Source organism: Ochotona princeps, chromosome 11, assembly GCF_030435755.1.
Source record: "Ochotona princeps isolate mOchPri1 chromosome 11, mOchPri1.hap1, whole genome shotgun sequence".
In the NCBI taxonomy this organism is placed as follows: Eukaryota; Metazoa; Chordata; class Mammalia; order Lagomorpha; family Ochotonidae; genus Ochotona; species Ochotona princeps.
The window spans coordinates 2,777,268-2,800,440 of NC_080842.1; the positions used below are offsets into that span (position 1 = coordinate 2,777,268).

Genomic DNA, 23,173 nt, shown 5'->3' on the forward strand with positions numbered 1-23,173 from the left:
AAAAGAACTATAAATACCTTGAAATCAGTTATTTTGATGGTTTGGGATATTATGTTTTTAAATTGCTTTGGATATTCGCATATTTAGACACACTGTTCTTACATAAAAATTTTAGGGTGTTTAGGAGTTCTGAAAAGAAGATCATTGGTTTCAGCTGATTTGATATTTCTTTCTCAGAAATTATTTTTATACATTTTGTGTACACAAGTGCTTCTGATTTTTGTAGGTTGAATTTGTATCCTAAATCAGTTATGGAAATAGTATATCTAATCCAAGAATATTTGGTAGAGACTAGGTTTTTTATGAATTAGTTTCATGATATCTTAAGACAGAAATAATTTTACTATTTCCTTTCATTTTCACACTCCCTTTGTATTTTTCATTTTCCTACATCTTTGGCTAAAACTACTAAGTTGAATAAACAGAAGAAAAAGGGGGCATTCTGTTAGCTGCCAGAATAAAGCGGGAATCATTTCAGCTTTTTCCCTATTCAGCATGATGTTTAGTAAAGCTTACCATAGGAATTGTCAACTTTCCTTTTGATGATTTTCAGCATGAGTGAATGATGGATTTAATCACATTTCTACAACTATTGAGATGATTATATAATTGCTAGCTTTCATTTTGTTGATGTAATATACTAACGGATTGTGCGTGCTTTTTAAAAAATTATTTATTTTTATCATTTAATTGGAAAGGAAGATTTACAGAAAAAATGATACAGAAAAATCATCCATGTCCTGGTTCACTTCCTCTAGTCACCAAAAAGCCAGAGCTAAGTCAATCTGACACCAGAAACCAGGAGCTTCTTTTGGGTCTCCCAAGGTTTTGGATCATCCTCTACTGCCTTTCCAGGCCACAAGCAGGGATTAGAAGTGGAACAACCAGGACATGAAACGGTACCCTTATGTGATCCTGTTGCATGCAAGGCAAGGGTAAAGTCACTGTGTCTTCATGCTTGGACCATTGAGTGTGTATCCTGAACCACCCTGTGTCCTTTGGATTAATCCCACTTGACCATGGTGGATGATCCTTTTGTTGCACTCTTAGACTTGATCGCCTAAGAAGCTATATTAAACAATACCAAAGTCTTTGTGTTTGTACCCGTCAGGTATGCTTTCTTTGCCTCTATCTTTAAACTCTCTCTAATATCTCCTCTAAGGCTTATATGGCAGTGAAGAATTTCCATTGTGCTTATGTTGGAAATCATCCATTTCTTCTAAGATTTTATGAGTTTAACTTCACTAGGTAGAGTATTGTGGACTTTTTTTCTGTTTCTGAATTCACAATAAACCTAAATTACTCTTACCCTCTGTAATGTCTGCTTAAAAATATACAGTTACGTTAATAGGAGGTATTCAATTGTGATTTGCTGTTTTTCTAATGCAAATGAGTTCTCTCTGTGTTTTTTAAATATTAGAGTATAACATATGATCTTTGGGATTTCTTCTGGTTATTTATTAGAGGTCACTTGGGCTTCTTATAGATGTTAATGTTTTTCTGCAGATTGGGGAATTTTTCAAATATTTGAATTTAAGTGATTTCTGTTCTTCTACTGTCTTACATTCTGTGGGAGGAAATCCAGAATTCTTGCCAGTGTAGAACCAGAGCTAGTTGAAATTCCTCTGAAAAGGCCCTGGAGCAATTAACATGGGAATGAATGGACAGGAAATTCCCTCATACATAGGTTAACGGACCTTAGGAAAAAATCCACTAGAAGAACAGGTTGTGTATTGGGGCACAGTATCTCGCAATTAAAACATAAATGGCTCAAGCCTCACTCTCTTGATGTCTATGTGACGACATTATTTTTAAAAATCTGATTCTGTTAATAAACTTCAGCTACTGGCTACCAATCAGTAATCCACACATGTCATTATTGGCTCTGGGCACCAAATCCATTACCGCCAGGCAGTTAAAATATGGTGCTTGAGTGGGGACTTGAAAGAAGAAAAGAAAGTTCAATGGTCAAAGGTTATGGTCTTGTCTCTTTATATCTTCCTAATGGATTCTCTGAAAAACTGTGGTTCCCCTACAGCTCACCCGGCCTTGGAAGTGAAGCAGCTCCCTTGGATACAATGTGCTCCTGGACAAAATGGAATCTCCACCGGAACCGACTCAAAAAACAGAAAAACTTGATTTACCTTTAATATTCTTGTGTTTTTCAACAGGTTAGGGGTACAGAGAAATCTTCCAAATTCTTACAATGTTTCAGGAAGACTTTAAGTATAATCTATTAAGCTTCTAATCAGTGATTTATAGATAATAGATTCTTAATTATCTTAGACATTAGGAAAAACTATAGACTTGCTGTGGGATCTGAGAGCACCCTGACAGCCTCTTAAAGCTGGTAATGTGCAGAGAGCAGGATGGGACCCCAGAGTGGAGCAGGAGGATTAGAAGAGGTCTATATCCTAGTCCCAGTGAGATACCCAGCAACCCCTCAAATGCTTTCACTGCATAAACAGTGAACACTTCTTCAAGGATTGTCAGAATGAACACTGACAACCATGTTCCAACTGACATTGACATCTAATAAATCATTTATCCCTATTACTTTCAGTGGGTGCACTGCATAGTAGATGAATTTTCCAACAGATATGTCTTCAGTTATCAATTTAGGCTTGGTTTCAGTGTGCTGGTATGTTATTCCTACGTCTTTGCTGTTGTCAAAGGTAGTAGTGGAGCTCTCTGGGAGCCCTTGTCCCAATGCTTTGCTCAGAGCATGTGCGAGGTATACATCAGTGACTTAATCATCCCTGTGGCAAGGAACTTCATCCTTAGGTAAAACTAAGAGTTTTGCAGAAACACAGACCTCCAGATCCTGCCAATGGATGTCAGAGGCTTAGAGAATGCAGTGGGTACAGACCCCCTATCTACACTGGGAGAGTTATCATACTATAGGTTCTGGACTCAGATGTTCACAGAACTCCAAATTCCCCTAAAAGAACAGGGGCCATGGTGATGGTATTGGTTCCGGGAGTTTGCTAGATGCACAACCTTCCAACTACAAACTGAAGAACTGACGTCATGCAGCAGGGCTAACATGGACAACAGTACAGCTGGAAAAGCCCAATACACTACAGACTAAGAAGCTGCCACCATTGGAGCAGAATTACTGCTTGAAATGAGCCAGGCATTTGAACTGGCCACCTCTGGTGGGGAATCTGGGAGGGAATCATGGAAGGCCTGCTCATGAATTCCTGTGTGCCTGGGCCATAACAATAAGAAAAAGTGACCTGCTGAGGAGGAGAGGAAGGGTCCAAATAGCTGACCTTACTGGGCCCCTAGTGACTACTGTGGATTCCTCTTGAACCTAGCATTGCCAATGTATGTTGTTTATGCAGAGGATCTTTGTTGAGGCTCTCCTCTATGCTTAATCACCTGAAATTTGGATTCTGCCCACCCCTGCCCCTCGACCATAGGTCTGGGTTGCAATTTGACTTTTCTTTTCTTTCTTTCTCCAAACTACCATCCCAGAGCTTTATAACTTGCATGGTTCCCATATTTCTTTATTGGGTTCCAGTGTTCTTTGCTGGGTACATCCTCCAAAATCTACCTTTCTAGTTGTTACTTTGTTTATTCCCTGTGGAAGAATAGGTGAATCTTGGTCACATCTATTTCACAATCTTGCACACCCCTTACAATTTTCAGAAATAATTATCAACCACTTTATTGGTGCTTATTTTCTAACTTTATCAGATTTCTTTCATCTCTTCCCATAAAGGAGCTGAAGTCATGGGAACTGGGGAGATACAGAACATACTTGATGTACAGACTGTCTATATGGTTTAGATTCTAGTTTTGCCTTGATTGTAGAGCCAAAGCATTCATTTTACATATTTTCCTATAGGCAAGTTTTTCATTTATTTCCTGTTTTCCATGCATAGCCACGCTTAAGAAGTAAAGAATTATGTTTTATCTCCTAGACCACAAATTTTCCAATGAATTGTTTCCTCTATAAAACAAAATGTCTGGACCCAGCGGCGTGGCCTGGTGGCTGGAGTCCTCGCCTTGGACGCGCTGGGGTCCCATGTGGGCGCTGGTTCTGGTCCCAGCGGCTCCACTTCCCATCTGGCTCCCTGCTTGTGGCCTGGGGGAGGGGGGGCAGTTGAGGATGGCCCAGTGCATTGGGACCCTGCACCCGCGTGGGAGACCTGGAGGAGGTTTCAGGTTCCTGGCATCGGATCAGCGTGCACCGCCCCATTGTGGCTCACTTGGGGAGTGGGTCATCTGATGGAGGGTCTTCCTCTCTGTCTCTCCTTTCTCTGTATATCTGACTTTATAATAAAAATAAATCTTTAAAAAAAATGTCCCTTTCACCTCATTGCTTTATCTAGTCAATATTCTATTTGTCAATATAGATACATGAATATTTATTTCATAGTTTGATTAACAACTACTAAAATTGTATATACATATATATAAGGTTAACAAACAACATGTAATTATTGCTTGTACAATTCAGATTTACATTGCTTTGTCAAGTACAAAGACCTAGGCATTACTATCAAAGAGAGATTCATAAGGACATAATGAAAAATGATTTCCTTTATAGTATTTGCAAAGTTCAAGGTGCAGAAATTTCAACACATGTAGAAGCTTGAATTGAGAGGCATACAGACTTCAAAAGGGTAAATTATGAAAATATTAAGATAAAATGAAAATAAAAATACAATCATATATTTATACTACATTAAATCCTAGATATTTGATTAACCATTGGATAAAAAAATTTACATTTTAAGACTACATTCATTATTTTAAGATTGTTATCATAGCAATCACATTATGCACAAGGTCAATTAGTCTTTTATCAGAACTTATAAGCACCACAGGACTGACAGTGGCATAGACATTTCCCACCAGTCTCTGGATATCCAGGATTAAAGGTTCATATCTCCACAATGTGGTTGAGAAGGATGAAATGATGATATCCACACAGTACATAACCACAAAGAAACTCACCAGCAGCAGGACAGTACAGGTGGCCCGTTTTACTGGGGAGATTCTTGGGGACATGCTCATGCTGTGAAGGTACTCAGATTTCCTCTGATGTCGACATAAGAAAATCACCATGTACATGCTGGAGAGCAGCATCATTCCTACAAATAAGCCACACTGGGACAACTCTAGTGTGAGAACTAGTGCCATGATGATGGAGTTCATTGAGGAAAGTGAGCAGTATCTATTAATATTGAGTAGATTGCTTCTATTGGAGTGAGCTACAGTGTAGATGGTCATGTAGCAATTAGCAGACATATTGAGGGACCAAAGACAGAAGAAAGCAATAATAATATAACTTGTGAGTTTATGCTTAAATCTTGACAAGCAGAAGGAACTGGGACTGATGGTGATGACCTGAATGATGCTCAGGAGACAGGTGGTGGAGATGGAGAGACCCCTTGTTACCCTACTGAAGTAGAACAGAAGCTTGCATTTTAATTCATTTGGAAAATTCAACAATTTGAACATGTCTTCAGATACAACATCCAGTGTAGTAAGTAGCATCACTATGTGGACAACGGCCAGGTGACAGGTGGTTATATCAGTGGGTCTAAGCCTATGAACCGGATAGATTGTGAAGATGTGGAAGATGAGGAAGAAGGCATTGGCTAAGATTCCTATGCCAGCTTGGATAAAATACACAGTTTTTAATGATAACATAATTGGATATTTTTGTACATATCAGCATGCTGGGAGCTTTTTACATACCTATGAAACAGAAGACATACCTTACATTACATATGATCTTTTCTTTTGTATGAAATCACCACAAATTATGATTTTTATTTTATCCACTTATTATAATGAACCCTGAATGCTTAATAAAACTTTCTGGATTTAAAATTCCTCCACTATTTTTCTACAACAAATGTTTTTTTTCATTACACCTGTGTTTTATCACTTTTTGCCACTTCTCTTTTGGCACATCAAAAACTCAACAACAAAACAATCATATTTTTATTTTTCTCCCTCTATAATTTTGAAGTACTCTCTTATGTAAGTCACACTCAGGAATGAGTTTCAAAAGAAAAGCATTCCTGTGCAACCACATGGTATGCATGAAAATGTATGTTCACCCTCATCACACATGGATTCAAGATAAATTTAACAAAGTGATTATTTCCATTTCTGAAGGATCATATTGCATTCTAACACCATATTTAAGCATGGAATATATCTGTGCAATCATTTTTCTTACATGTGTATGGGCTTGTATTGGCCTAACTCGTACATTATTAGTCATGAAGTAAAATAGAACAATTACATAGATAATACAGGATAAGAATTTCAGTACTTCATTCTTCTACCAGTGAAATATTTGGGGATTATCCCTAACTCACATCGCTCATTCTGTAATTGTCCACAATGCCCTGAAACAGATTTGCTGCTACCATCATCGAAAGTCCTCATTTTCCCATGAGGCTGAACTTGAGGTACAAATTGAATGAGAAAAGACCTGGTAAGAGAATGGACATTGACAGGTGACACAAAAATTTTACATGACTTTTTTCTAAAGGTGCCTTAATACTCATAATCTAATAACTAACCATCTACATATGTCATATGTGTAACCCTCAAATTTTCATTTATTATTTATTTGGACTTCAAATTCAAATTTTTATCCCGTATTTTGATGTGAGTATTCTGGTAGTGGCATCATAGAACTATCAGTGCATTTTAATAAAATATTACTTACCTGAAAGAAATGAAAGTAAGTTTCGACATGGAAACTTCTGTTAATCAGATTGTAAACAGGAATTTGGGTCTTCCTTGAACAAAGTATACTTTCAAAAATCTGAAGGAGCAACTTATTTCTCAATGCATGAAGCGGCAACCTGAAGTGTCTAGGGCTGAGGTGAAGTCCCAGGGAACAACCAGGAAACAGTAAGTGCCGGCAATTTTCACCCTCCTTCTTCGGGCTTTCATATTAATCTCTGAAGTGTTTATGTAATAATATGGTAAAGAAAATATCACACTTAAATGGGTCAGGAACCAAAACACCTATGATGAAATCTCTGGACTTGCATTAGACATGTTCATTTAACAGAGTAGGTGTAACAATAGCAAGTAGCCATGTGTAAAAATTTGAGGGGCAGTTTGTATGTAAGGTACATTTTAGACATGCTTTTTCAAAAGGAAAAGAAATACGTGAGATAGAGAACCGAGAAAAAGACACAAAGACAAAATCTTCCATTTAATAGCTAACTCCTCCAATTGTCTACTTACGAGTTGGCTGGACCTGGCCAAAATTAGAGACTCCATGTGTTTAGGAGGTCCAAACACTTTAGCCCTTAGATACTGCTTCACAAATGCATTAGCAATAAGAAATTGCATTAGGAGCATGAATTAACCAGAACTTAAACTTGCACTTTGAGATGAGATGCCACTGACTTAATCACTATGATTGACCCAAAATAATGATAATACAAACCATCTTCTCCCATCTAGATCACAGTGTCAATTATTGAAGCTATATTCTAGTATGAGTAGTGAATTGCAGTGATATTTATGAGTAAATATAGAATATTTTTTAAATTCTATGTAAATTTAAAATATGAATATATGTGATAAAATATGTTACATTTTAATTAGGTTAAAAAACCAGCATTATCTTTATCATAAGTTTTGCCATATTTCTTGAGATATAAAATATTCACAATACTGAATCATAACACAGTAGGATCCCAAAAGGGTGCCAGTTTGTGTCCCGGCTGCCCTGCTTCCCATCCAGCTCCCTTACTGTGTCCTGAGAAAGTAGTCAATGATGGTCCAAGGCCTTGGGACCCTGCAGCCTTGTGGGACATCCAGAAGAGGCTCCGGGTTCCAGGTTCCTGGCTTTGGACCAGTTCAGCTCTGGCCATTGCCTCCACTTGGGGCATGCATCAGTGGATAGAGAGATTTCTCTCTATCTCTGCTCCTCTCTGTATATCTGACTTTCCAATAAAAATAATTTTAAAAATCTTTAAACAAATTTCTGATGAAGACATATATGTCACTAGGTTGAAAGCATTTGTTAATGGAATTGGATCAACTGGGAAAAATCATCAGATAAACATCTTTTTCACCATGATTAGATCCACACAAGGATTTCTTCAGTACAATGTACAAATTCAAGAGCAATAAAGTGATCACCTATTAGAAATAAGTGACTTTAATGTGTCACTTATTCTTTCAATAAAACGAAGATTCATAATCTCAAAATTTAATTTCCAAGTCCTTTCCGAAAAATATGAACTAAGACAATTACCATTAGAGATGGAGGAGACAAAAATTACAGCAGTAAAAAAATAAACTGTGGATCTGAGGAAACCCATTCTCTCAGAAATGCCCTCTAAAATTGCATTTTAAATGTGTCATTATCAAATAGGCACCAGGAGGGAATAAAACCATGTCTTCAGGGCTAATCACCTGTGCATCGGGGCTAATCACCTGTGCATCGCTCCAAGAAGGATGTGAGAGCCCTGGGAATCCTGCCAAATAGTGAATTCATAGAAAAATGAAACTAAAAACTAGATTCCCTATTCTGTAGTGAAACCTGCTGTGTCCATGGTGCCTGAATTCCACCCTCCTTAAGCCATGAATGCAGGAAGTTTAAAATTAAAAATTTAAAACCTTGTATTTGGTAATATTTTTAAAACATCAATATATGTAATGCCTATGCAGCCAAAAATGTGTACTCCCTGTCAGTTTGCTGCTTGTTATCCGTAACAGTATCATGTTTGCTTCCTATTTCTATTCCATTTCAAATATTCTTAAGCACTAGATTTCACTGTGACTCAAATTAGACAATATGCTTTGGAAAGTTGTGAAATTTTTGCAGCTAAATTTAAATTGAATTGGAATTTTTATAACATAAATCATGTAAAGATCAAATGTAACTTGAATCATTTGTAAGAAATGAAAAATATTGATGTAGTTATCATTGTCCATCATGCATACAATTCATATTATGCATTATAAATTATGTCTCTCACTGCTGTAAAAAATTCAACATTATAGTCAGTACCACAAGCTTGCTAATTTTAATTCTGCTACCTTAATATTTTATCATACAATTCCAAAGGGTCATGGATTTCCTTTCCCCCTACCCCAAGTCTCCCCCGCGAGCCCTTCATATCATTCTGTAATTTAAGTTGATCTTGATATTGTGGGTATGGACAATTACAGAGAGTCTATCATTCTGTTATAAAGATATATTTAGCAGTTTCATTTGGAGTCTGTCTTAGATTTGGAAAGAGAGATACATACTGCATTTCCTCTTCACATCTGGATACGAGAGTCCCTGCTGCACAGTCACTATACACCCCCTTAAATGAAAAGCTATGAAACAAAGTCAACAACAGGAGGAAAAATAGGAAATGTACAGATAAAGTCAAACAGCATGCTATTGCTTGACAAACGTGTCGCTGAAGAAATGAAAAAAGAAAATGAAAACCTTATTGAAGAAAACAACGCTACTGTAGGACCCTTGAGTAAGTGAGAAATTTAATAAGAAAAAAGCATTTTTAAGAAATATAAATGAAACTAAAAATATCAAAGCCCATGTGAAGTTGCAAAAACTGCTTTGAAAAAGGCTACTGATTCTATATTGCACATGAATGAAGGTTGCCTTATTGCAGAGAGTACATATGATAATTGCCCTTTTGGAATTTACCCAATTCACTGAACATAATGTTAATTTTCAAAATAAATACTAAAACCAAATCTATTTTAAGAAGGCGTTTGAGGGACTAATGTGATGACTTAACTGGCTAACCTCTACCCTCAAGTGCAGACATCACATATTGATGCCAGTTCATGTCACACCTGCTATACTTCCCATCCAGCTGTATGCTTATGACCTGGGAAAGCAGCAAATCAAGGACCAAAGCCTTAGGACCCATAAGAAGCTCCAGGCTCCTGGCTTCTAGCTTTGGATCATCTCAGCTCCAGCCATTGCACACATTTATGGATTGATCCAGGAGATACAATCTCTGTTTCTCCTCTCTGTAATTATACTTTTGCTATAAAATATAAAGTCATACATTCTTTCAATAAAGAAATTACTTGATTTTTTGATGCTTACTTTCATTTATTTTACCTAAACTAATTTCACAATAATAGAAGACAATGTTTATAGAAATTTTATGGTAAGAAAATTATGGTATCAACAAGAAGTAAAACAAAAACATTCTCATGGTTACCCATTAAAAACACTATTGTTTAGGATTAAAATCATTTACATGTTTTATGTATCGATGAGGTAAAAGACTGCTATAATATCCTGAAACATCTTAAATTCTAAACACTGCAGAACAAAATAAATATCACCAAAGCTTATTGAATTGGTTCAGGTTTGGTCTATCCCATTAGCTAAAACTTAATTAAAATACATAAGTTAGGTTGAAAATATATTAGAATGAGTGTAACTGAATGCAACTTCCATTCAGGACTGTAAAAAAATTATACTTTTCCATACCTTTTCCCATATGTACTTACACAATTCATAAAATTGATCATTTTATCAATCCAACATTGATATCATGAGCAGCGAATTTTTCTGAATTATCCTACACCTGCTCTGGAAAATTTCTCTGCAAGACAAAGAGAAAGACACTCACCCAGCAAAGCCTCTGGTGTGAATCTGTTAGAGATGAGTCCTCAAGATGTGGTTACAGAGAAGGGATGGCACGAGCTTATCTCCCTCTAGTTCCATAGCTGTCATTTCACCTGCAGAAACAGGACAGCTCTGTCCCTGGCATCCTTGGAATAATAGTTACTCCAGGGAAAAAGTGAACTTCCCTGGTTTCTAGGAGAAAATGGAGGAGGGCAGCTGGGTTCAACAATTCTCACCTGTGGCCTCATTTCTCCAAAACATGCTTGCCTGGGCAGGTCATTGGCTCTCTGACCTTGTCAACAGACAAAAGGAAACTTTAAGCTTGACTTCAGGACAAGTGCAAGCCACAGCTGATCTGTTAAGCAATCCCCTCTGCTCCAGAAGATTGTAGGTACATACCAACTGGTTTTATTGTGATGTCATCATCTAAGGAAAACAACCCGGCTCCTGGAAATCAGGAAACTGTCCCCTAAATTAATCCAAATCAGGAGAAGACCAGAGGACATATCCCTGAGCCACAGCACCTGCATTGGTAACAGAGTGCAATCTGCATTCCCTCCATTTCATTATACTCCAGGACAAGTTCATTTCTGGAAGACAGAAAGGGTACCATTGAATTCAGCAGCACAGTGGATTAAGGTCAAGATAACACATTGTAGATGTCATACCTTCTCTTCTGTGTTGTACCACCTATTCCTCAGTCTCCTCTGTCAGTTTCACTCCATCCACTATTTCACACACTGACAATTAAAAAAAACTACATTCAACCATCTATACCCACCAACCACTGCTTTGTTATGACTTGCCTAAATGTGAGTCTTTAGCACAATTAGAACCACTATGTTCTTTGATCCTCTTGATGAATTGAAGACCACGTGATTTTAAAGTAATGGCATTTTTCTTCTTCAGAAGCATATCCACACCTGCACACAACCCCTCAGACTTGGATCCATTCTGGTGGATCTTTCAAGCATCATCTTTGTTATAGTCTGGAAGAGTTATGTATCTGAGCTATGGGAGGCCCATCATTTCCAGTTTAATATGAATGTTGCTAGTCTGAGATGGTGACTGCTGTGTAAGCAGACATGCTAGGTTTGCCCTGCCAGGCATACATTGCACCTGTTCTCACTAGTACTGATATAGTTGTCCCTGAGCATAGGAAACTCAGAATGATATAATTAGGAATAATGAGAAAATCTTAATTTCAATGAAGTAAAATATTCACTTTCAGATGTGATGAAATTGATGCATATGCTAAAATTATTTTTAAATTTTTCCTATTTAATTTTATGTTTCTGGGATGGATATACAAGGATACAAGGATATATGAAGATTTCAACTTCACTTTATATTTAAGGCTATCTAATGGACATACTGTGTTAGCATTTTTATTTACACTTATTTATTATTATTATCATTTTATGATACCATTCCATAGGCCATATTCCCACCCAAGGTCCTCTCCCCTCCACTGAGTTACCCTATATTATTACTATGGTATAGTGCTTCATAAACAGTTGTTGTCCATCATTGCAGGCATGGACAATGGCAGAGAGTCCAACATCTATTTTCAGGACATAGTTAAGAGTTTTATTGGAAGTCCCTCTTTGACCTGGAAGTAGAGATGCATACTGCACTGTATTCACACATCTGGATATTATAGTATCCAATACATAGTTAACATGTGTACCCTAAAATTAAAAGACACAATTCAAAATCAACAATAGAAAGAAAAACAGAAATTTGCAATGCCATGAAGTTCTCAAGAGGTTATGATGGTTCAATAATCCTTAGTTGTTGTTGATCCCACCACACTAACTGCGATGAAATTGCTTCAGAATCCACTGGCAGATATGATCCATTTTAGAGTCTTCATCTGTCCACATATTCACTGCCAACACTTAGTTGCAGTAGTTAATCATTTGTTCTGACCTCCATCCTCTGAAATGTTACCAGGTGTCCTCTGGGGCATCCAACGTACTGTCATATCCTTCATGTGCATTTGGATATGCTGTCCACTGCTCCATCTGAATCATTGAGGTGGCCTGGCTCTGACACATGCACTCCACAGTCAGATTATGGAACTGGCAATTCTCTTCATGATTGGGGTTCTGAATCTAGCATTGGGAATCACCAAAGAAACCTAAACTGAGGCCATCCAGACCTGAACCCTGTGTGTGTTTGTCAATACAGGGTCCAGCACAATCCATCACTCAAATCAGCCTATGCACACATTGGTGGTTGCAATTGCTGGGTCAGTTATGTCTCCAGCCCAGTGTTTTATGCAAACCAATGAGTGCTGGAGTCCAGCTCAATCCTGCTCACCACATACTCACCCTTCACATAAACCGGTGGGAGCTGCAGCCTAGTTGGAGCACCCTGCCATAACCCTCACCAATCCCACACCCTACCCTGATTCCCATGCTTGCCAGTATGTACAGATGACTAGTCCCATCTGCCCCATATCCCATTTGGCTCTTACATATGTCAATGGATATTAAGCCTAATATATCCCTACCAGCTCCACTATCCAGCAGGGTTCCATGTTCACTATCCCCTGGTGCCAGGGGGTGCTACCATCTGTCTAGACATGCCTGTGCCTGACATAATTTGCCCCCTCCCCTATGTCAGCATCTGCCAACTGATGCTGTGGCAAAGCCCAAACTGTCCACACTCTTTTTAGTTTATGCATGTAGCATGCCTGGATTTTTCCTGATCCACCTCACATGTATGCTGTAGCTCTGCCCAACCTTGTCTTCCCCCAATTCCAGCTCTCATGCTCACCAGTAGGGGATTAGTGGCCTAGGGGTGGTGCTGCTGAAGCATGCCCACTGGGTTCATCCCCATTCCCAGGGCTTTACCTGTGGTGGTTGGGTGATTTGGCCCAGTCTGGCATAGCCTGTCTCACCTCGGCAATTACCAATGGGTGCTGTAGCCTGGCCCAAACTGGTCTGGGCCCAAGTCCAGCTCACAGTGGTGAAGGCTACAACCTAGACCAGCCTGCGAGCCCCCAGCCCCAGCCCTAATGTGTCCCCAGCCCAGGCCTTAATGTGGACTGCCTGGTATTGCATACTGGCCCGGGTTGACCCACCTTGCATTCTGGCGCTTAGATTTGCCAGTGGGTGATATGAACTGACCCAGCCTGGCCTACACTTGACCCGTGGTAAATGTGTGCCAGTGAGTACCATATTTTGACCTAGTGTAGGGTGATCCCCATCTTGCTTCTTGCATTCACCTGCAGGGAGAATGTCTCAACAGAGGAGTTACCCAAGCTCCTCCATCAGGGTCTCTTCCAATGCCAGATCTTGCACACACCAATGGGTCCAAGGACCAGCCAGACTTAGTCCACCTCCTGTCCTAGCAGGAATAGTAGCCTCTCCTGACTGGCCTTCACCCATTCCAGTTCTTGCTGTTGGGTGGTCCATCGCAGCTAAGCCTGGTCCACACCAAGATACAGCTCACACATGGCTCAGCAGGGGCAGAGACCTAGCCTAGCCCTTCCTACACCATCCTGGTTCTCAAAATCACCAGTGGGTTCTGGAGTCTAACCCAGTCTGGAAAAAACACATGATGAGGGATTCTGCAGCCACATACAGACCAGACAGCAGCCCCCACACTGGCCCTCATGCACACCAACTGGAATCACCCCAACCAGGGCATCTCCTTTGCTCCCCAACCAGGCCTGTTCCCATCCACATATCTTGAGTGTGCAGGGGTTGCTCTGATCCAGCCTGAAAAAGCTCCTCATCTGTCTTAGCCGTTCCCTTTGGATGCTTCAGCCTTGCATGACATAGCCAGCCTACAGTCCCAACTCTCATTGGTTGATGCTACAACTTGACCCTGGCTCAGTCTGCTCCCATTCCTGGCTCATGTAAAGCAGTAAGTAGGACACCCTATCCCCTCATGACCTGCACTTCAGTCTTGTTTTTGCACTCACCATTGGGCTAAGGTTTGCTCATTCCTGACTGGTCTTCCCCCTTCCAAAACCAACCTACAAAGATGCCAACAGATGGGGATAACTTTGCCAGTTTGCTTGAACCCTAGTTCAAGACCATGCGCTCACCAGTGGAAGCCATGACCCCGTAGGGGAGAAGACTGTTCTTAGCAGCTTAATGGTATCTTTACCCAGTGATGTGGGATTGCAAGTTGATGTCATCCTAGAATTGCTGATGGGGAGCATATTGCAAGTATACTGCTTAAGTGGTTTTCATAGTTCTGAGGTGTTGTTGATTTCATTGTAGCAAAGTTGATGAATCCTTCCAAGTTCCACTGACTAACTTAGTTCACCTTAGAGTCCCCACTTGCTTAGACACTTGCTGTCAAAACATGGCCAGGAGAGTTCTCTAATTTGATCTGCTCTACTTTTTAGGCCTCCGTTTTCTATTATGTCTCCCATGTGCATCTTGGCATGCTGCCCACAGCATAGGATTAAACAACCAAGGAGGCCCAGTTCTGAAACATGTACCTCATGATCAGACTACAGACCCAATGATGCTCCTCATGGTTGGAGTTTTGAGTTCAGTGGTCCAGTTGTAGTCTTCACCAAATCCTCTCCTGAGGTGACTGCAGACCTGACTCCTATGTGCTCCAGGCAGTGCTGGGTCTGATTCATTCCATCATCAGCATCAACCTATACACACTGGTGGTTGCAGTCACTCAGTTAGTTCTTTCCTGAGTAGCATCTATTATGCAGTCCAATAGATATTGTAGTCTAGACCTACCCTGCCCACCACACACTCACCTCTCACTTATCCACAAATGAGTATTGCGGTGCTGTGCTCCAGGTAGTTCCCCAGCACTAATTTTTGCGTGTTGGTTGATGCTACCTGGCCCATGTCAGGTCTCCCACATGGGTAGATGCATTTGTCAACATCACCTTAAACAAGTATCATTAACTCAATGCTTTTGGTGGTAATATTAGAATACAAGTCTATTAGGGTATTTCAGAACAAGTCAAGGAACAATTGTTCTTCAACAGATTTTCTGTAATGTCCCCTTAAGGAAAAGTAATGACTACTGACCAAGATGCAAAAAAAAAAAAAAAAAAAAAAAAAAAATGCCTCAAAGAGGAAAATTTAAAAACAGAACTGTAGACCAATTTCCCTTGCTTTCAACACTCATGAAAATAACTGTGCTTTAATCCCATGATGTAATCATGAATTTGTTGTTTTTAGTTAACTCTAAAATTCTATTGGATGGAAGTGAGGTACAAATTTACTTGTTAGTCTCTCCCAATTTCTGAATTTTCATGTCTGACTTCCTTGATATTTAAGGGGTATGATTGTGGTGAGGAAGGCATGTAGTTCAGGGTCATGAGTTTGGAAGTCATTTCACCATCACCTAGGTGTGCCCTCCTGCCCACCTGTGACTCTCACCTATCACCTGAGAGGGTGCAGCATTGCACTGGCTCACTCTGGGTCATGTGCTCCCGTTGCTTTGACACTCCAACTCTTGGCCTCCCCATTACAGAGCAGGCATCTCTGTGTCTTTATTCCTCATCCTCTGTTTACTGCTTGGGTGGGACAATGAAGATAGCAATGGTAATAAGCTTTGTATTTCTACTTTAAACAAACCAATTCATAAATATGGAAGATTTTTCCAAGTTTTGGCTTGTTAATTTCTCTCTATAATTTTTTTTCATGGTAGATGTCCTTCACACCCTTGGATAAAATTTTTCCAATGCATTTAATATTTTCAGTTATTGTGAGACTGATCTTGTGAATTTTTTCTCAGCCATGGGATTGTTTGTATATGTGCAAAGGCTACTGATTTTTCTGCTAATTTTATATCCTGAAACGTTACTGAAGAAATTTATTACTTCCAGTATGAGCAGACAGTTTTCAAAGGAGAAAATTTAGATTCAAACGTTTAACAGTATCTAGGTTGTTGCCATGTTGATTGTGCTGCAATAAATATAGAAGTTCAGGCTTCTTTCTCATGTTCCTGTATACGTTTTTTTTAAATATATTCCCAGGAGTGGGGTTACTGCACCATATGGTAGTTGAATTTTAAGTTGTCTGAGTATTCACACCAATTTACACAGAGACTGCACAGATCTAGCATTCTTGCAGCAGTAGAGTAGGGTGCATTTTGCCCCACATCCTCAACAGCAGGTGCTGTTTGTAACTTTCAGTGTATAGTCCATTCTCATACAGGTGGAGTGAAACCTCATTGTGGTTTTTAATTTGTATTTCCCTTATTTCTTAATTGAACACTTACCATATGTTCTGTTAATCATTTGAATTTACTCCTTTGAAAACTGTCTACTCGAATTTTTTACCCATTTCTTTTTTTAAAACAGATTTATTCATTTTTATTGCAAAGTCAAATATATAGAGAGGAGGACATAGAGGAAGATCTGTCCACTGATTCACTCCCCAAGTGACCTCAGTGGCTGAAGCTACGCTGATCTGAAGCAAGGAACCAGGAACTTCGTTCAGGTATCCCATGTGGGTTCAGGGTCCTAAGGCTTTGGACCATCTTTGACTACTTTCCAGGCCACAAGCAGGGACCTGGATGCGGAGCAAGGCTCCCAGGATTAGAACCGGCACCCATATGGGGTCCTGGTATATTCAAGTCTAAGACTTCAGCCGCTAGGCCACTGTGCCAGGCCCATTTGAAATTTCTTAACTGGTTTATTTGTATTGTTTTTACTGTTTTTCTGGAGTTGTTTGTACATCCTGCTTATTAGTACTTTATCGTTATGTAGTGTGCAAAGATTTTCTCCACTCTGCTGTTTTATGTTTGTTTGTTTTACTTTGTAGATTGTTACCTTTGCTGTACAGAAGATTCTTAGTTTGATGTAACCCCATTTGCTTATTTTGGGCGTGGCTGCCTGAGCATTTATGATTTTTCTAGGAATACTTTACTTATCCCTATGTCATGTAGAGTGTTTCCTACATTTACTCCTAATAGTTTTATGTTTCTTCAATGCAGGTTTATATCCTTTATCCATTTAGATACGGTCCTTGTATAAGTTGAAAGAACAAAATCTATGTCTCCATTTTCTTTAAGTTCTTCTATTTTTTTTTCATTGTTTTAAAATTGTCCTGACAGAAATCTTCTACATCAGTAGTATGGTTTATTCCAGGGTACTTATGTGTCTTCTGTGCTATTTTGAATGGACCATACTGACTGGTTCTTTTTCAGCCCTGGAGTCATTTGTGCACACCAGGGCTATTGATTCGCTTTCATTTTTCTTTTAACGATTTATTTTTATGGGAAAGATGGATATACAGAGAGGAGAAGAGACAGAGAGAAAGATCTTCCATCCAATGGTTCACCCCCTGAGTGGCCACAACGATTGGAGTTGAGCCCATCCGAAGCCAGGAGCCTCCTCTGCATCTCCCACATGGGTGTAAGGTTCCAAAGCTTTGGGTCATCCTCAAATGCATTCACAGGCCACAGGCAGGGAGCTGGATGGGAAGTGGGCCCCCTCAGGATTAGAACCGGCATCCATATGGGATCCACGTGTGTTCAAGATGACGACCTTAACCTCTACACTCTAGCACCGGGCCCAATTTGCTTTCATTTTTAACTACACTATCTGCTTACCAAACTCTTGCAAATTCTAGCAGTCTGTTAATTGAGCGTTCTTGGTTCTGCTATGGATAGAATCATATCATTGGCAGTCAGGGATAATCTGAATTTCTTTAATTCTTTTTCTTTCCTGGTATTTGTACTGAGGCCTTCCAGTATTATGTTGTCTAGCTGTGCAGTTGTGCACATCTTTGCTTCCAATGAAACTGTCTGGTCCCAGGCTTTCCTTTGGTGGAATTTAATCGCTGATTCAATCTCCATCTGGGTTATAGGTTTATTATTTTCTGTTGCCTCATGACTCAGTTTTGGTAGATAGTATTTGTCCACGAGTTTACCTATCTGTTGAAAATGCATTGATTTTTGCTGTAATTTCTGTTTCTTCTGTATGTCCATAATATTTTCTGTTATGTTTCTTTTTCATTGCTGATTCAATGATTCTTGTCTTCTTTATCTTTTTTGTTATTAGTTTGGCAAGTGAAATATCTATTCTGTTGATTTGCTCAAAGAAATAACTTTCTTTCATTGATTTCGTGTATTGTGATCTGTTGGTGTATTTCTCTTTCCCTGCTCTTGGGTTTATTTTTCTGAAGCCTTTTTTAAAAAGATTTATTTCATTTTTGTTGGAAAGTCAGAAGTACAGACAGGAGGAAAGGCAGAGAACAAGATCTTCAATCCATTGTTTCACTCCCCAGCTGAAGCCATGAGCCTGGATCCTCTTCTGGGTCTCCCACTCTAGTGCAGAACTCAAAGGCTTTATGCCATCCTCAACTGCTTCCCCAAGTCAAAGGCATTGAGCAGGATGGGAAAAGGGACTGCCAGGATTAGAACTGGTGCCATATTGGATCCCAGCACATACAAGGTGAGGACTTTACATGCTAGGCTACGGTGCTGGACCCTATTACTCTGTAGTTTTCCTGGCTTCCTCAGGTGTGTTCTTAGATTATTTACCTAGTGTCTTTCTTATTTCCTGATATAGACACTAACTGTAATAAATTTACCTCTTAACACTGTCCTGACAGCATCCCACAGGCTTTGGAATGTTGTGTCAAAGTTTATTGATTTCAACGGAATTTTTAACTTCTTCTTGAATTTGTTCTCTAAGCATGTTATTCAACTTCAATAAATTTGCAAATTTTCTGATTATTTTGAGTTACTGGTCTCTAGTTTCCCTCCATATTGTCTGAGAAAATGCAAGGGATTATTTCAATTAATAAAAATTTTGAGACTTGCTTTGTGACTTATAACATAATCCATCCTGTAGAAGATTCCAAGTACAGATGACGAAAATGTATATTTAGTATCCATGGGATGAAAGGTTCTATAAATACCAATACAATGTATTTTTTCTAGTGCCTGTTCTTAAGTTTCTTTTCCATTGATTGGTCCATTGAGGTTGATGGGAAGCTAAGGTCCGCACTTTTACTATATTAGAATCTGTATTTCTAACTGTATGTCCATTAATCATAGTTTCATATAAATAGGTACTCCAATATTTGATGTGTATACATATATTATTGCTATTTCTTCTGGGTGGATCGATCCCTTTATCACTATGTAGTGTCCCACTTCATCTCTTTTGATGTATTCTACAGTTTAGTCTATATATCTGATGTAAGTTTGGCTACACCAGCTCTTTTTCCTTTCCAGTGTTACAGTATATCCTATCCAATCCTTACACTTTCAACTTCTGTGTATCTTTGTGGATTAGATGTGTCTCTTGGAAGCTCACTTCATATAAATAAAACAATCATGCTTTAAAAAAAAACCCTGCTGAACAGTAATTTTAAGAACACTTAGGTTAAATAAATTCAAATCAATAAAAATTTAAATGTGCTTGAAATTATAATCTTACATACAGAAAAATTTATATGGGTAGAAATTAACTAATCCAGCATTTCTTTGGATTGTACAAAAGAAATGAAAGAAAGTATTACACAAACTTTCATTGGGTAAGTTTCCAAAATTGACAACTAGACACAAATCTGTGGGGTGAGAAGTATACTGTGTCAATCAGTGGAAGTTTAAGAAAATCACTTAAATATTATCTATATTATGTAACCTGAAGGAGCAAGAAAGGATTCACTGATACAAGGACAATAATCTACAAAAACAAGAGTAAACATCCCACAGATTATATTGTGTAAAAAAAAAAACAAATATTAACCACCACAGATAAACTGGATATCAGGTATGTAGGCCTTCAAAAGCAGAAGTAAATTTAGATTACTCTCTGAAGTAACAAAAAATAAGAATTTGGTGTCAAAACGAGCTTCATAAGAGCAAACTCAGAAAATGTTTCCTACTCAAAGTAAGAAAAGCACAAAAGACAGAATCTTCAATATCATGGAAACTTTGAATTAAGAAAGACATACAGACATTGGTATTGTCAGAGTAAAAATAATTAAACACAAGTTAAAATACAAGCAAAATTGTGAACATTGACATTACCATAGAGAGTATGGATTTCAAAATGTCATGGAAAACAGATTACATTTTCAGATTTGCTACATTAACTGTTACAATCATTGTCGTATCAATCATTTTTTTCAGAAGACCAAGTATTCGGCTATCAGAACTAAAATGTAACAAAGGACTGAAAGTGGCATAGATGTTCCCCACAAGAATCTGAATATCCAAGACTACTGGTTCATACTTCCACAGCATAACTGAGAAGGATGAGATGGTCATATCCACACAGTACATAATCACAAAGAAGCTCACCAGCACAAGGACAGTACAGGTGGCTCTTTTTGCTGGGGAGATTCTTAGGGAAACACTCATGCTGTGAAGGTACTCAGACTTCCTCTGATGGCTGCATAGGAATATCACCATGTATGTACTGGAGAACACCATGAGTCCTACAGATAAAACACGCTGGGATAATACAAGCATGAAAAATATTTTCCTAATGATGGAGTTCACTGAGGAGAGTGAGCAGTACTTACTGACACTGAGTAGATTACTTCTATTGGAATGAGCCACAGTGTAAGTTATCATGCTACTGTTAGAAGACAAATTGAGGAACCAAATACAGATTAAAACAATGATAGTATAATTTGTGAGTTTATGTTTAAATCTTGACAAGCAAAAGGAGCTGGGACAGATGGTGATGACTTGAACGATGCTCAGGAGACAAGTGGTGGAGATGGAGAGACCCCTCATCACCCGACTTACATAGATCAAAAGCTTACATTTTAATTCATTTGCAAAATTCAGTGATTTGAACATGTTTTCAGATAAAATACCCACTGTAGTAAGAAGCATCACTATGTGGACAAAAGCCAGTTGACAGGTGGTTATATCAGTGGGCCTTGGCCTATAGGCTTGGTAGATTGTGAGGAAGTGAAAGATGAGGAGAATGGCATTGGCTAAGATTCCAATGCCAGCTTGAAAAAAATATACATTTCTCAGCGATAACATAAGTAGAGACTGTGCTCACGCAGCATACTTGAAAATATTTCAGATATCTGAAAAGACAGACCTCATGTTACCAGCGATGTTCATTTTGTCATGAAACTCATCACAAGTTATTATTTTTATTTTACCCACTTACTTTTATAAAATCTGAATGTTTAATATAAATTCTTGGTGGTAAAATTTCTTCACTAGTTTTTCTATAATGCCTTTTATATAATGTCATTAATTTTAATCTTTGAAATCCTATTTGTGGATTCAAAATAATTCTCAAACAAAACAATCTTGATTTTTTTCTCTGAACTTTTAGAAGCACCCTCTATACACATATATGCACAAACAGATGAAGCAAAATGGGTCACACTCAGAAATAGAATAAATACAGAATCCTTCAGAAACCATATACATGCAATGAGTTAACAGTGGACTCATTGCATAGTTGATTAAATGGCTATTGGACATTATTCAAAGCATTAATCTGCTAAAGCAAAAATATTTGTGTATTAGTACTGATAACTGATTGCTCTATAAACTTGTATGTGTACTCTCAGGACAATATGGAGCCAGGGGGAGCACTGGGATCAACCTGATTACATGATTGATTACTTCCACACTGGAAGGATCACAAGCAATTCATTTTATAATATGTTTAAACATAGAATACTATCTGTAAAATAGTTTATTTACATATGTATATTATAAAATACAATATTTTATTTACATTGGCCTACTTCTTCCATCATGAGCAATGCAGTAAAACAAAATAATTACAAAATGGAACCCAGGAAAGCATCTAAACATTTAATTCTTCAACTAAAGCAGAATTTGGCTGATTCTCTATAACCCATGTCCCTCTGTCAAACACATCCTGAGACAAATTTGATCTGACCAATCATCAAACGTCCTCTTTTTCCAATGAAGCTCTTGATAACATACAAATTGAGAGGTTACTGTGAGTGAACATTGAAAGTTAAAGTGATTCATTTACATAATTTGAAAGCTATCTTAATTCCCATGATCTTACAAATTATAGCTGTCTATATTATATATATGAGCCTCAAAATATCATTATTTATATGCATTTCAAATTTAATCTTGTATCCTATATTTTCATGAGTTTAATGTTGCACCCCATCATGGAAGGAGTACTGAAATAAGTGCTACTGACCTTGAAATTGGTGAGAGATAAAAATTGGCCATTGACAGATATCATTAATCCCATTCTCAAAGGGAATTTGGTTTTTCTTTGCACCAAATAAACAGTTCTAAAAATCTGAATGTGCAGTTCAGTTCTCACTATACAAAGTGACAGCCTGCGGTGTCTAGAGTTGAGGGTGAAGGCCATGAGCCCTCTCAGGAGTCAGAAAATATGGACAGCGTATACCTCTTTATTGTGGATTCACCTTAAACTTCAAAGTGTTTATGTAATCTTAGGTCACGCTGAGGATTAAATGGGCCAGAAACCAAATGATAATGATGAAATCTCTGTTTGTATTAGGCAGGTGCATAAGACAGAGTAAGTATAATGAGAGTGAGAAGCCATCTGCAAAACATGAGAACTAGTTTGAACACAAAGTATGGCTTTTAAATGAATTATGCAAAACTAAAAAAAAATAT

General features: G+C 38.4%; 2 protein-coding genes across 2 annotated transcripts; both read right to left on the reverse strand.

The window, feature by feature from the left end:
- Window positions 1–4,758: 4,758 nt before the first annotated feature.
- On the reverse strand, window positions 4,759–5,764 carry LOC101534524 (vomeronasal type-1 receptor 90-like). Its single transcript, XM_004599504.2, has one exon. The coding sequence runs from the start codon at window positions 5,665–5,667 to the stop codon at window positions 4,759–4,761; it is 909 nt and encodes a 302-aa protein (XP_004599561.2). The 5' UTR covers window positions 5,668–5,764.
- A 14,865-nt stretch (window positions 5,765–20,629) lies between these two features.
- Window positions 20,630–21,562, reverse strand: LOC118760016 (putative vomeronasal receptor-like protein 4). The gene has a single exon (XM_036496860.2). The coding sequence runs from the start codon at window positions 21,560–21,562 to the stop codon at window positions 20,630–20,632; it is 933 nt and encodes a 310-aa protein (XP_036352753.2).
- Window positions 21,563–23,173: the final 1,611 nt, after the last annotated feature.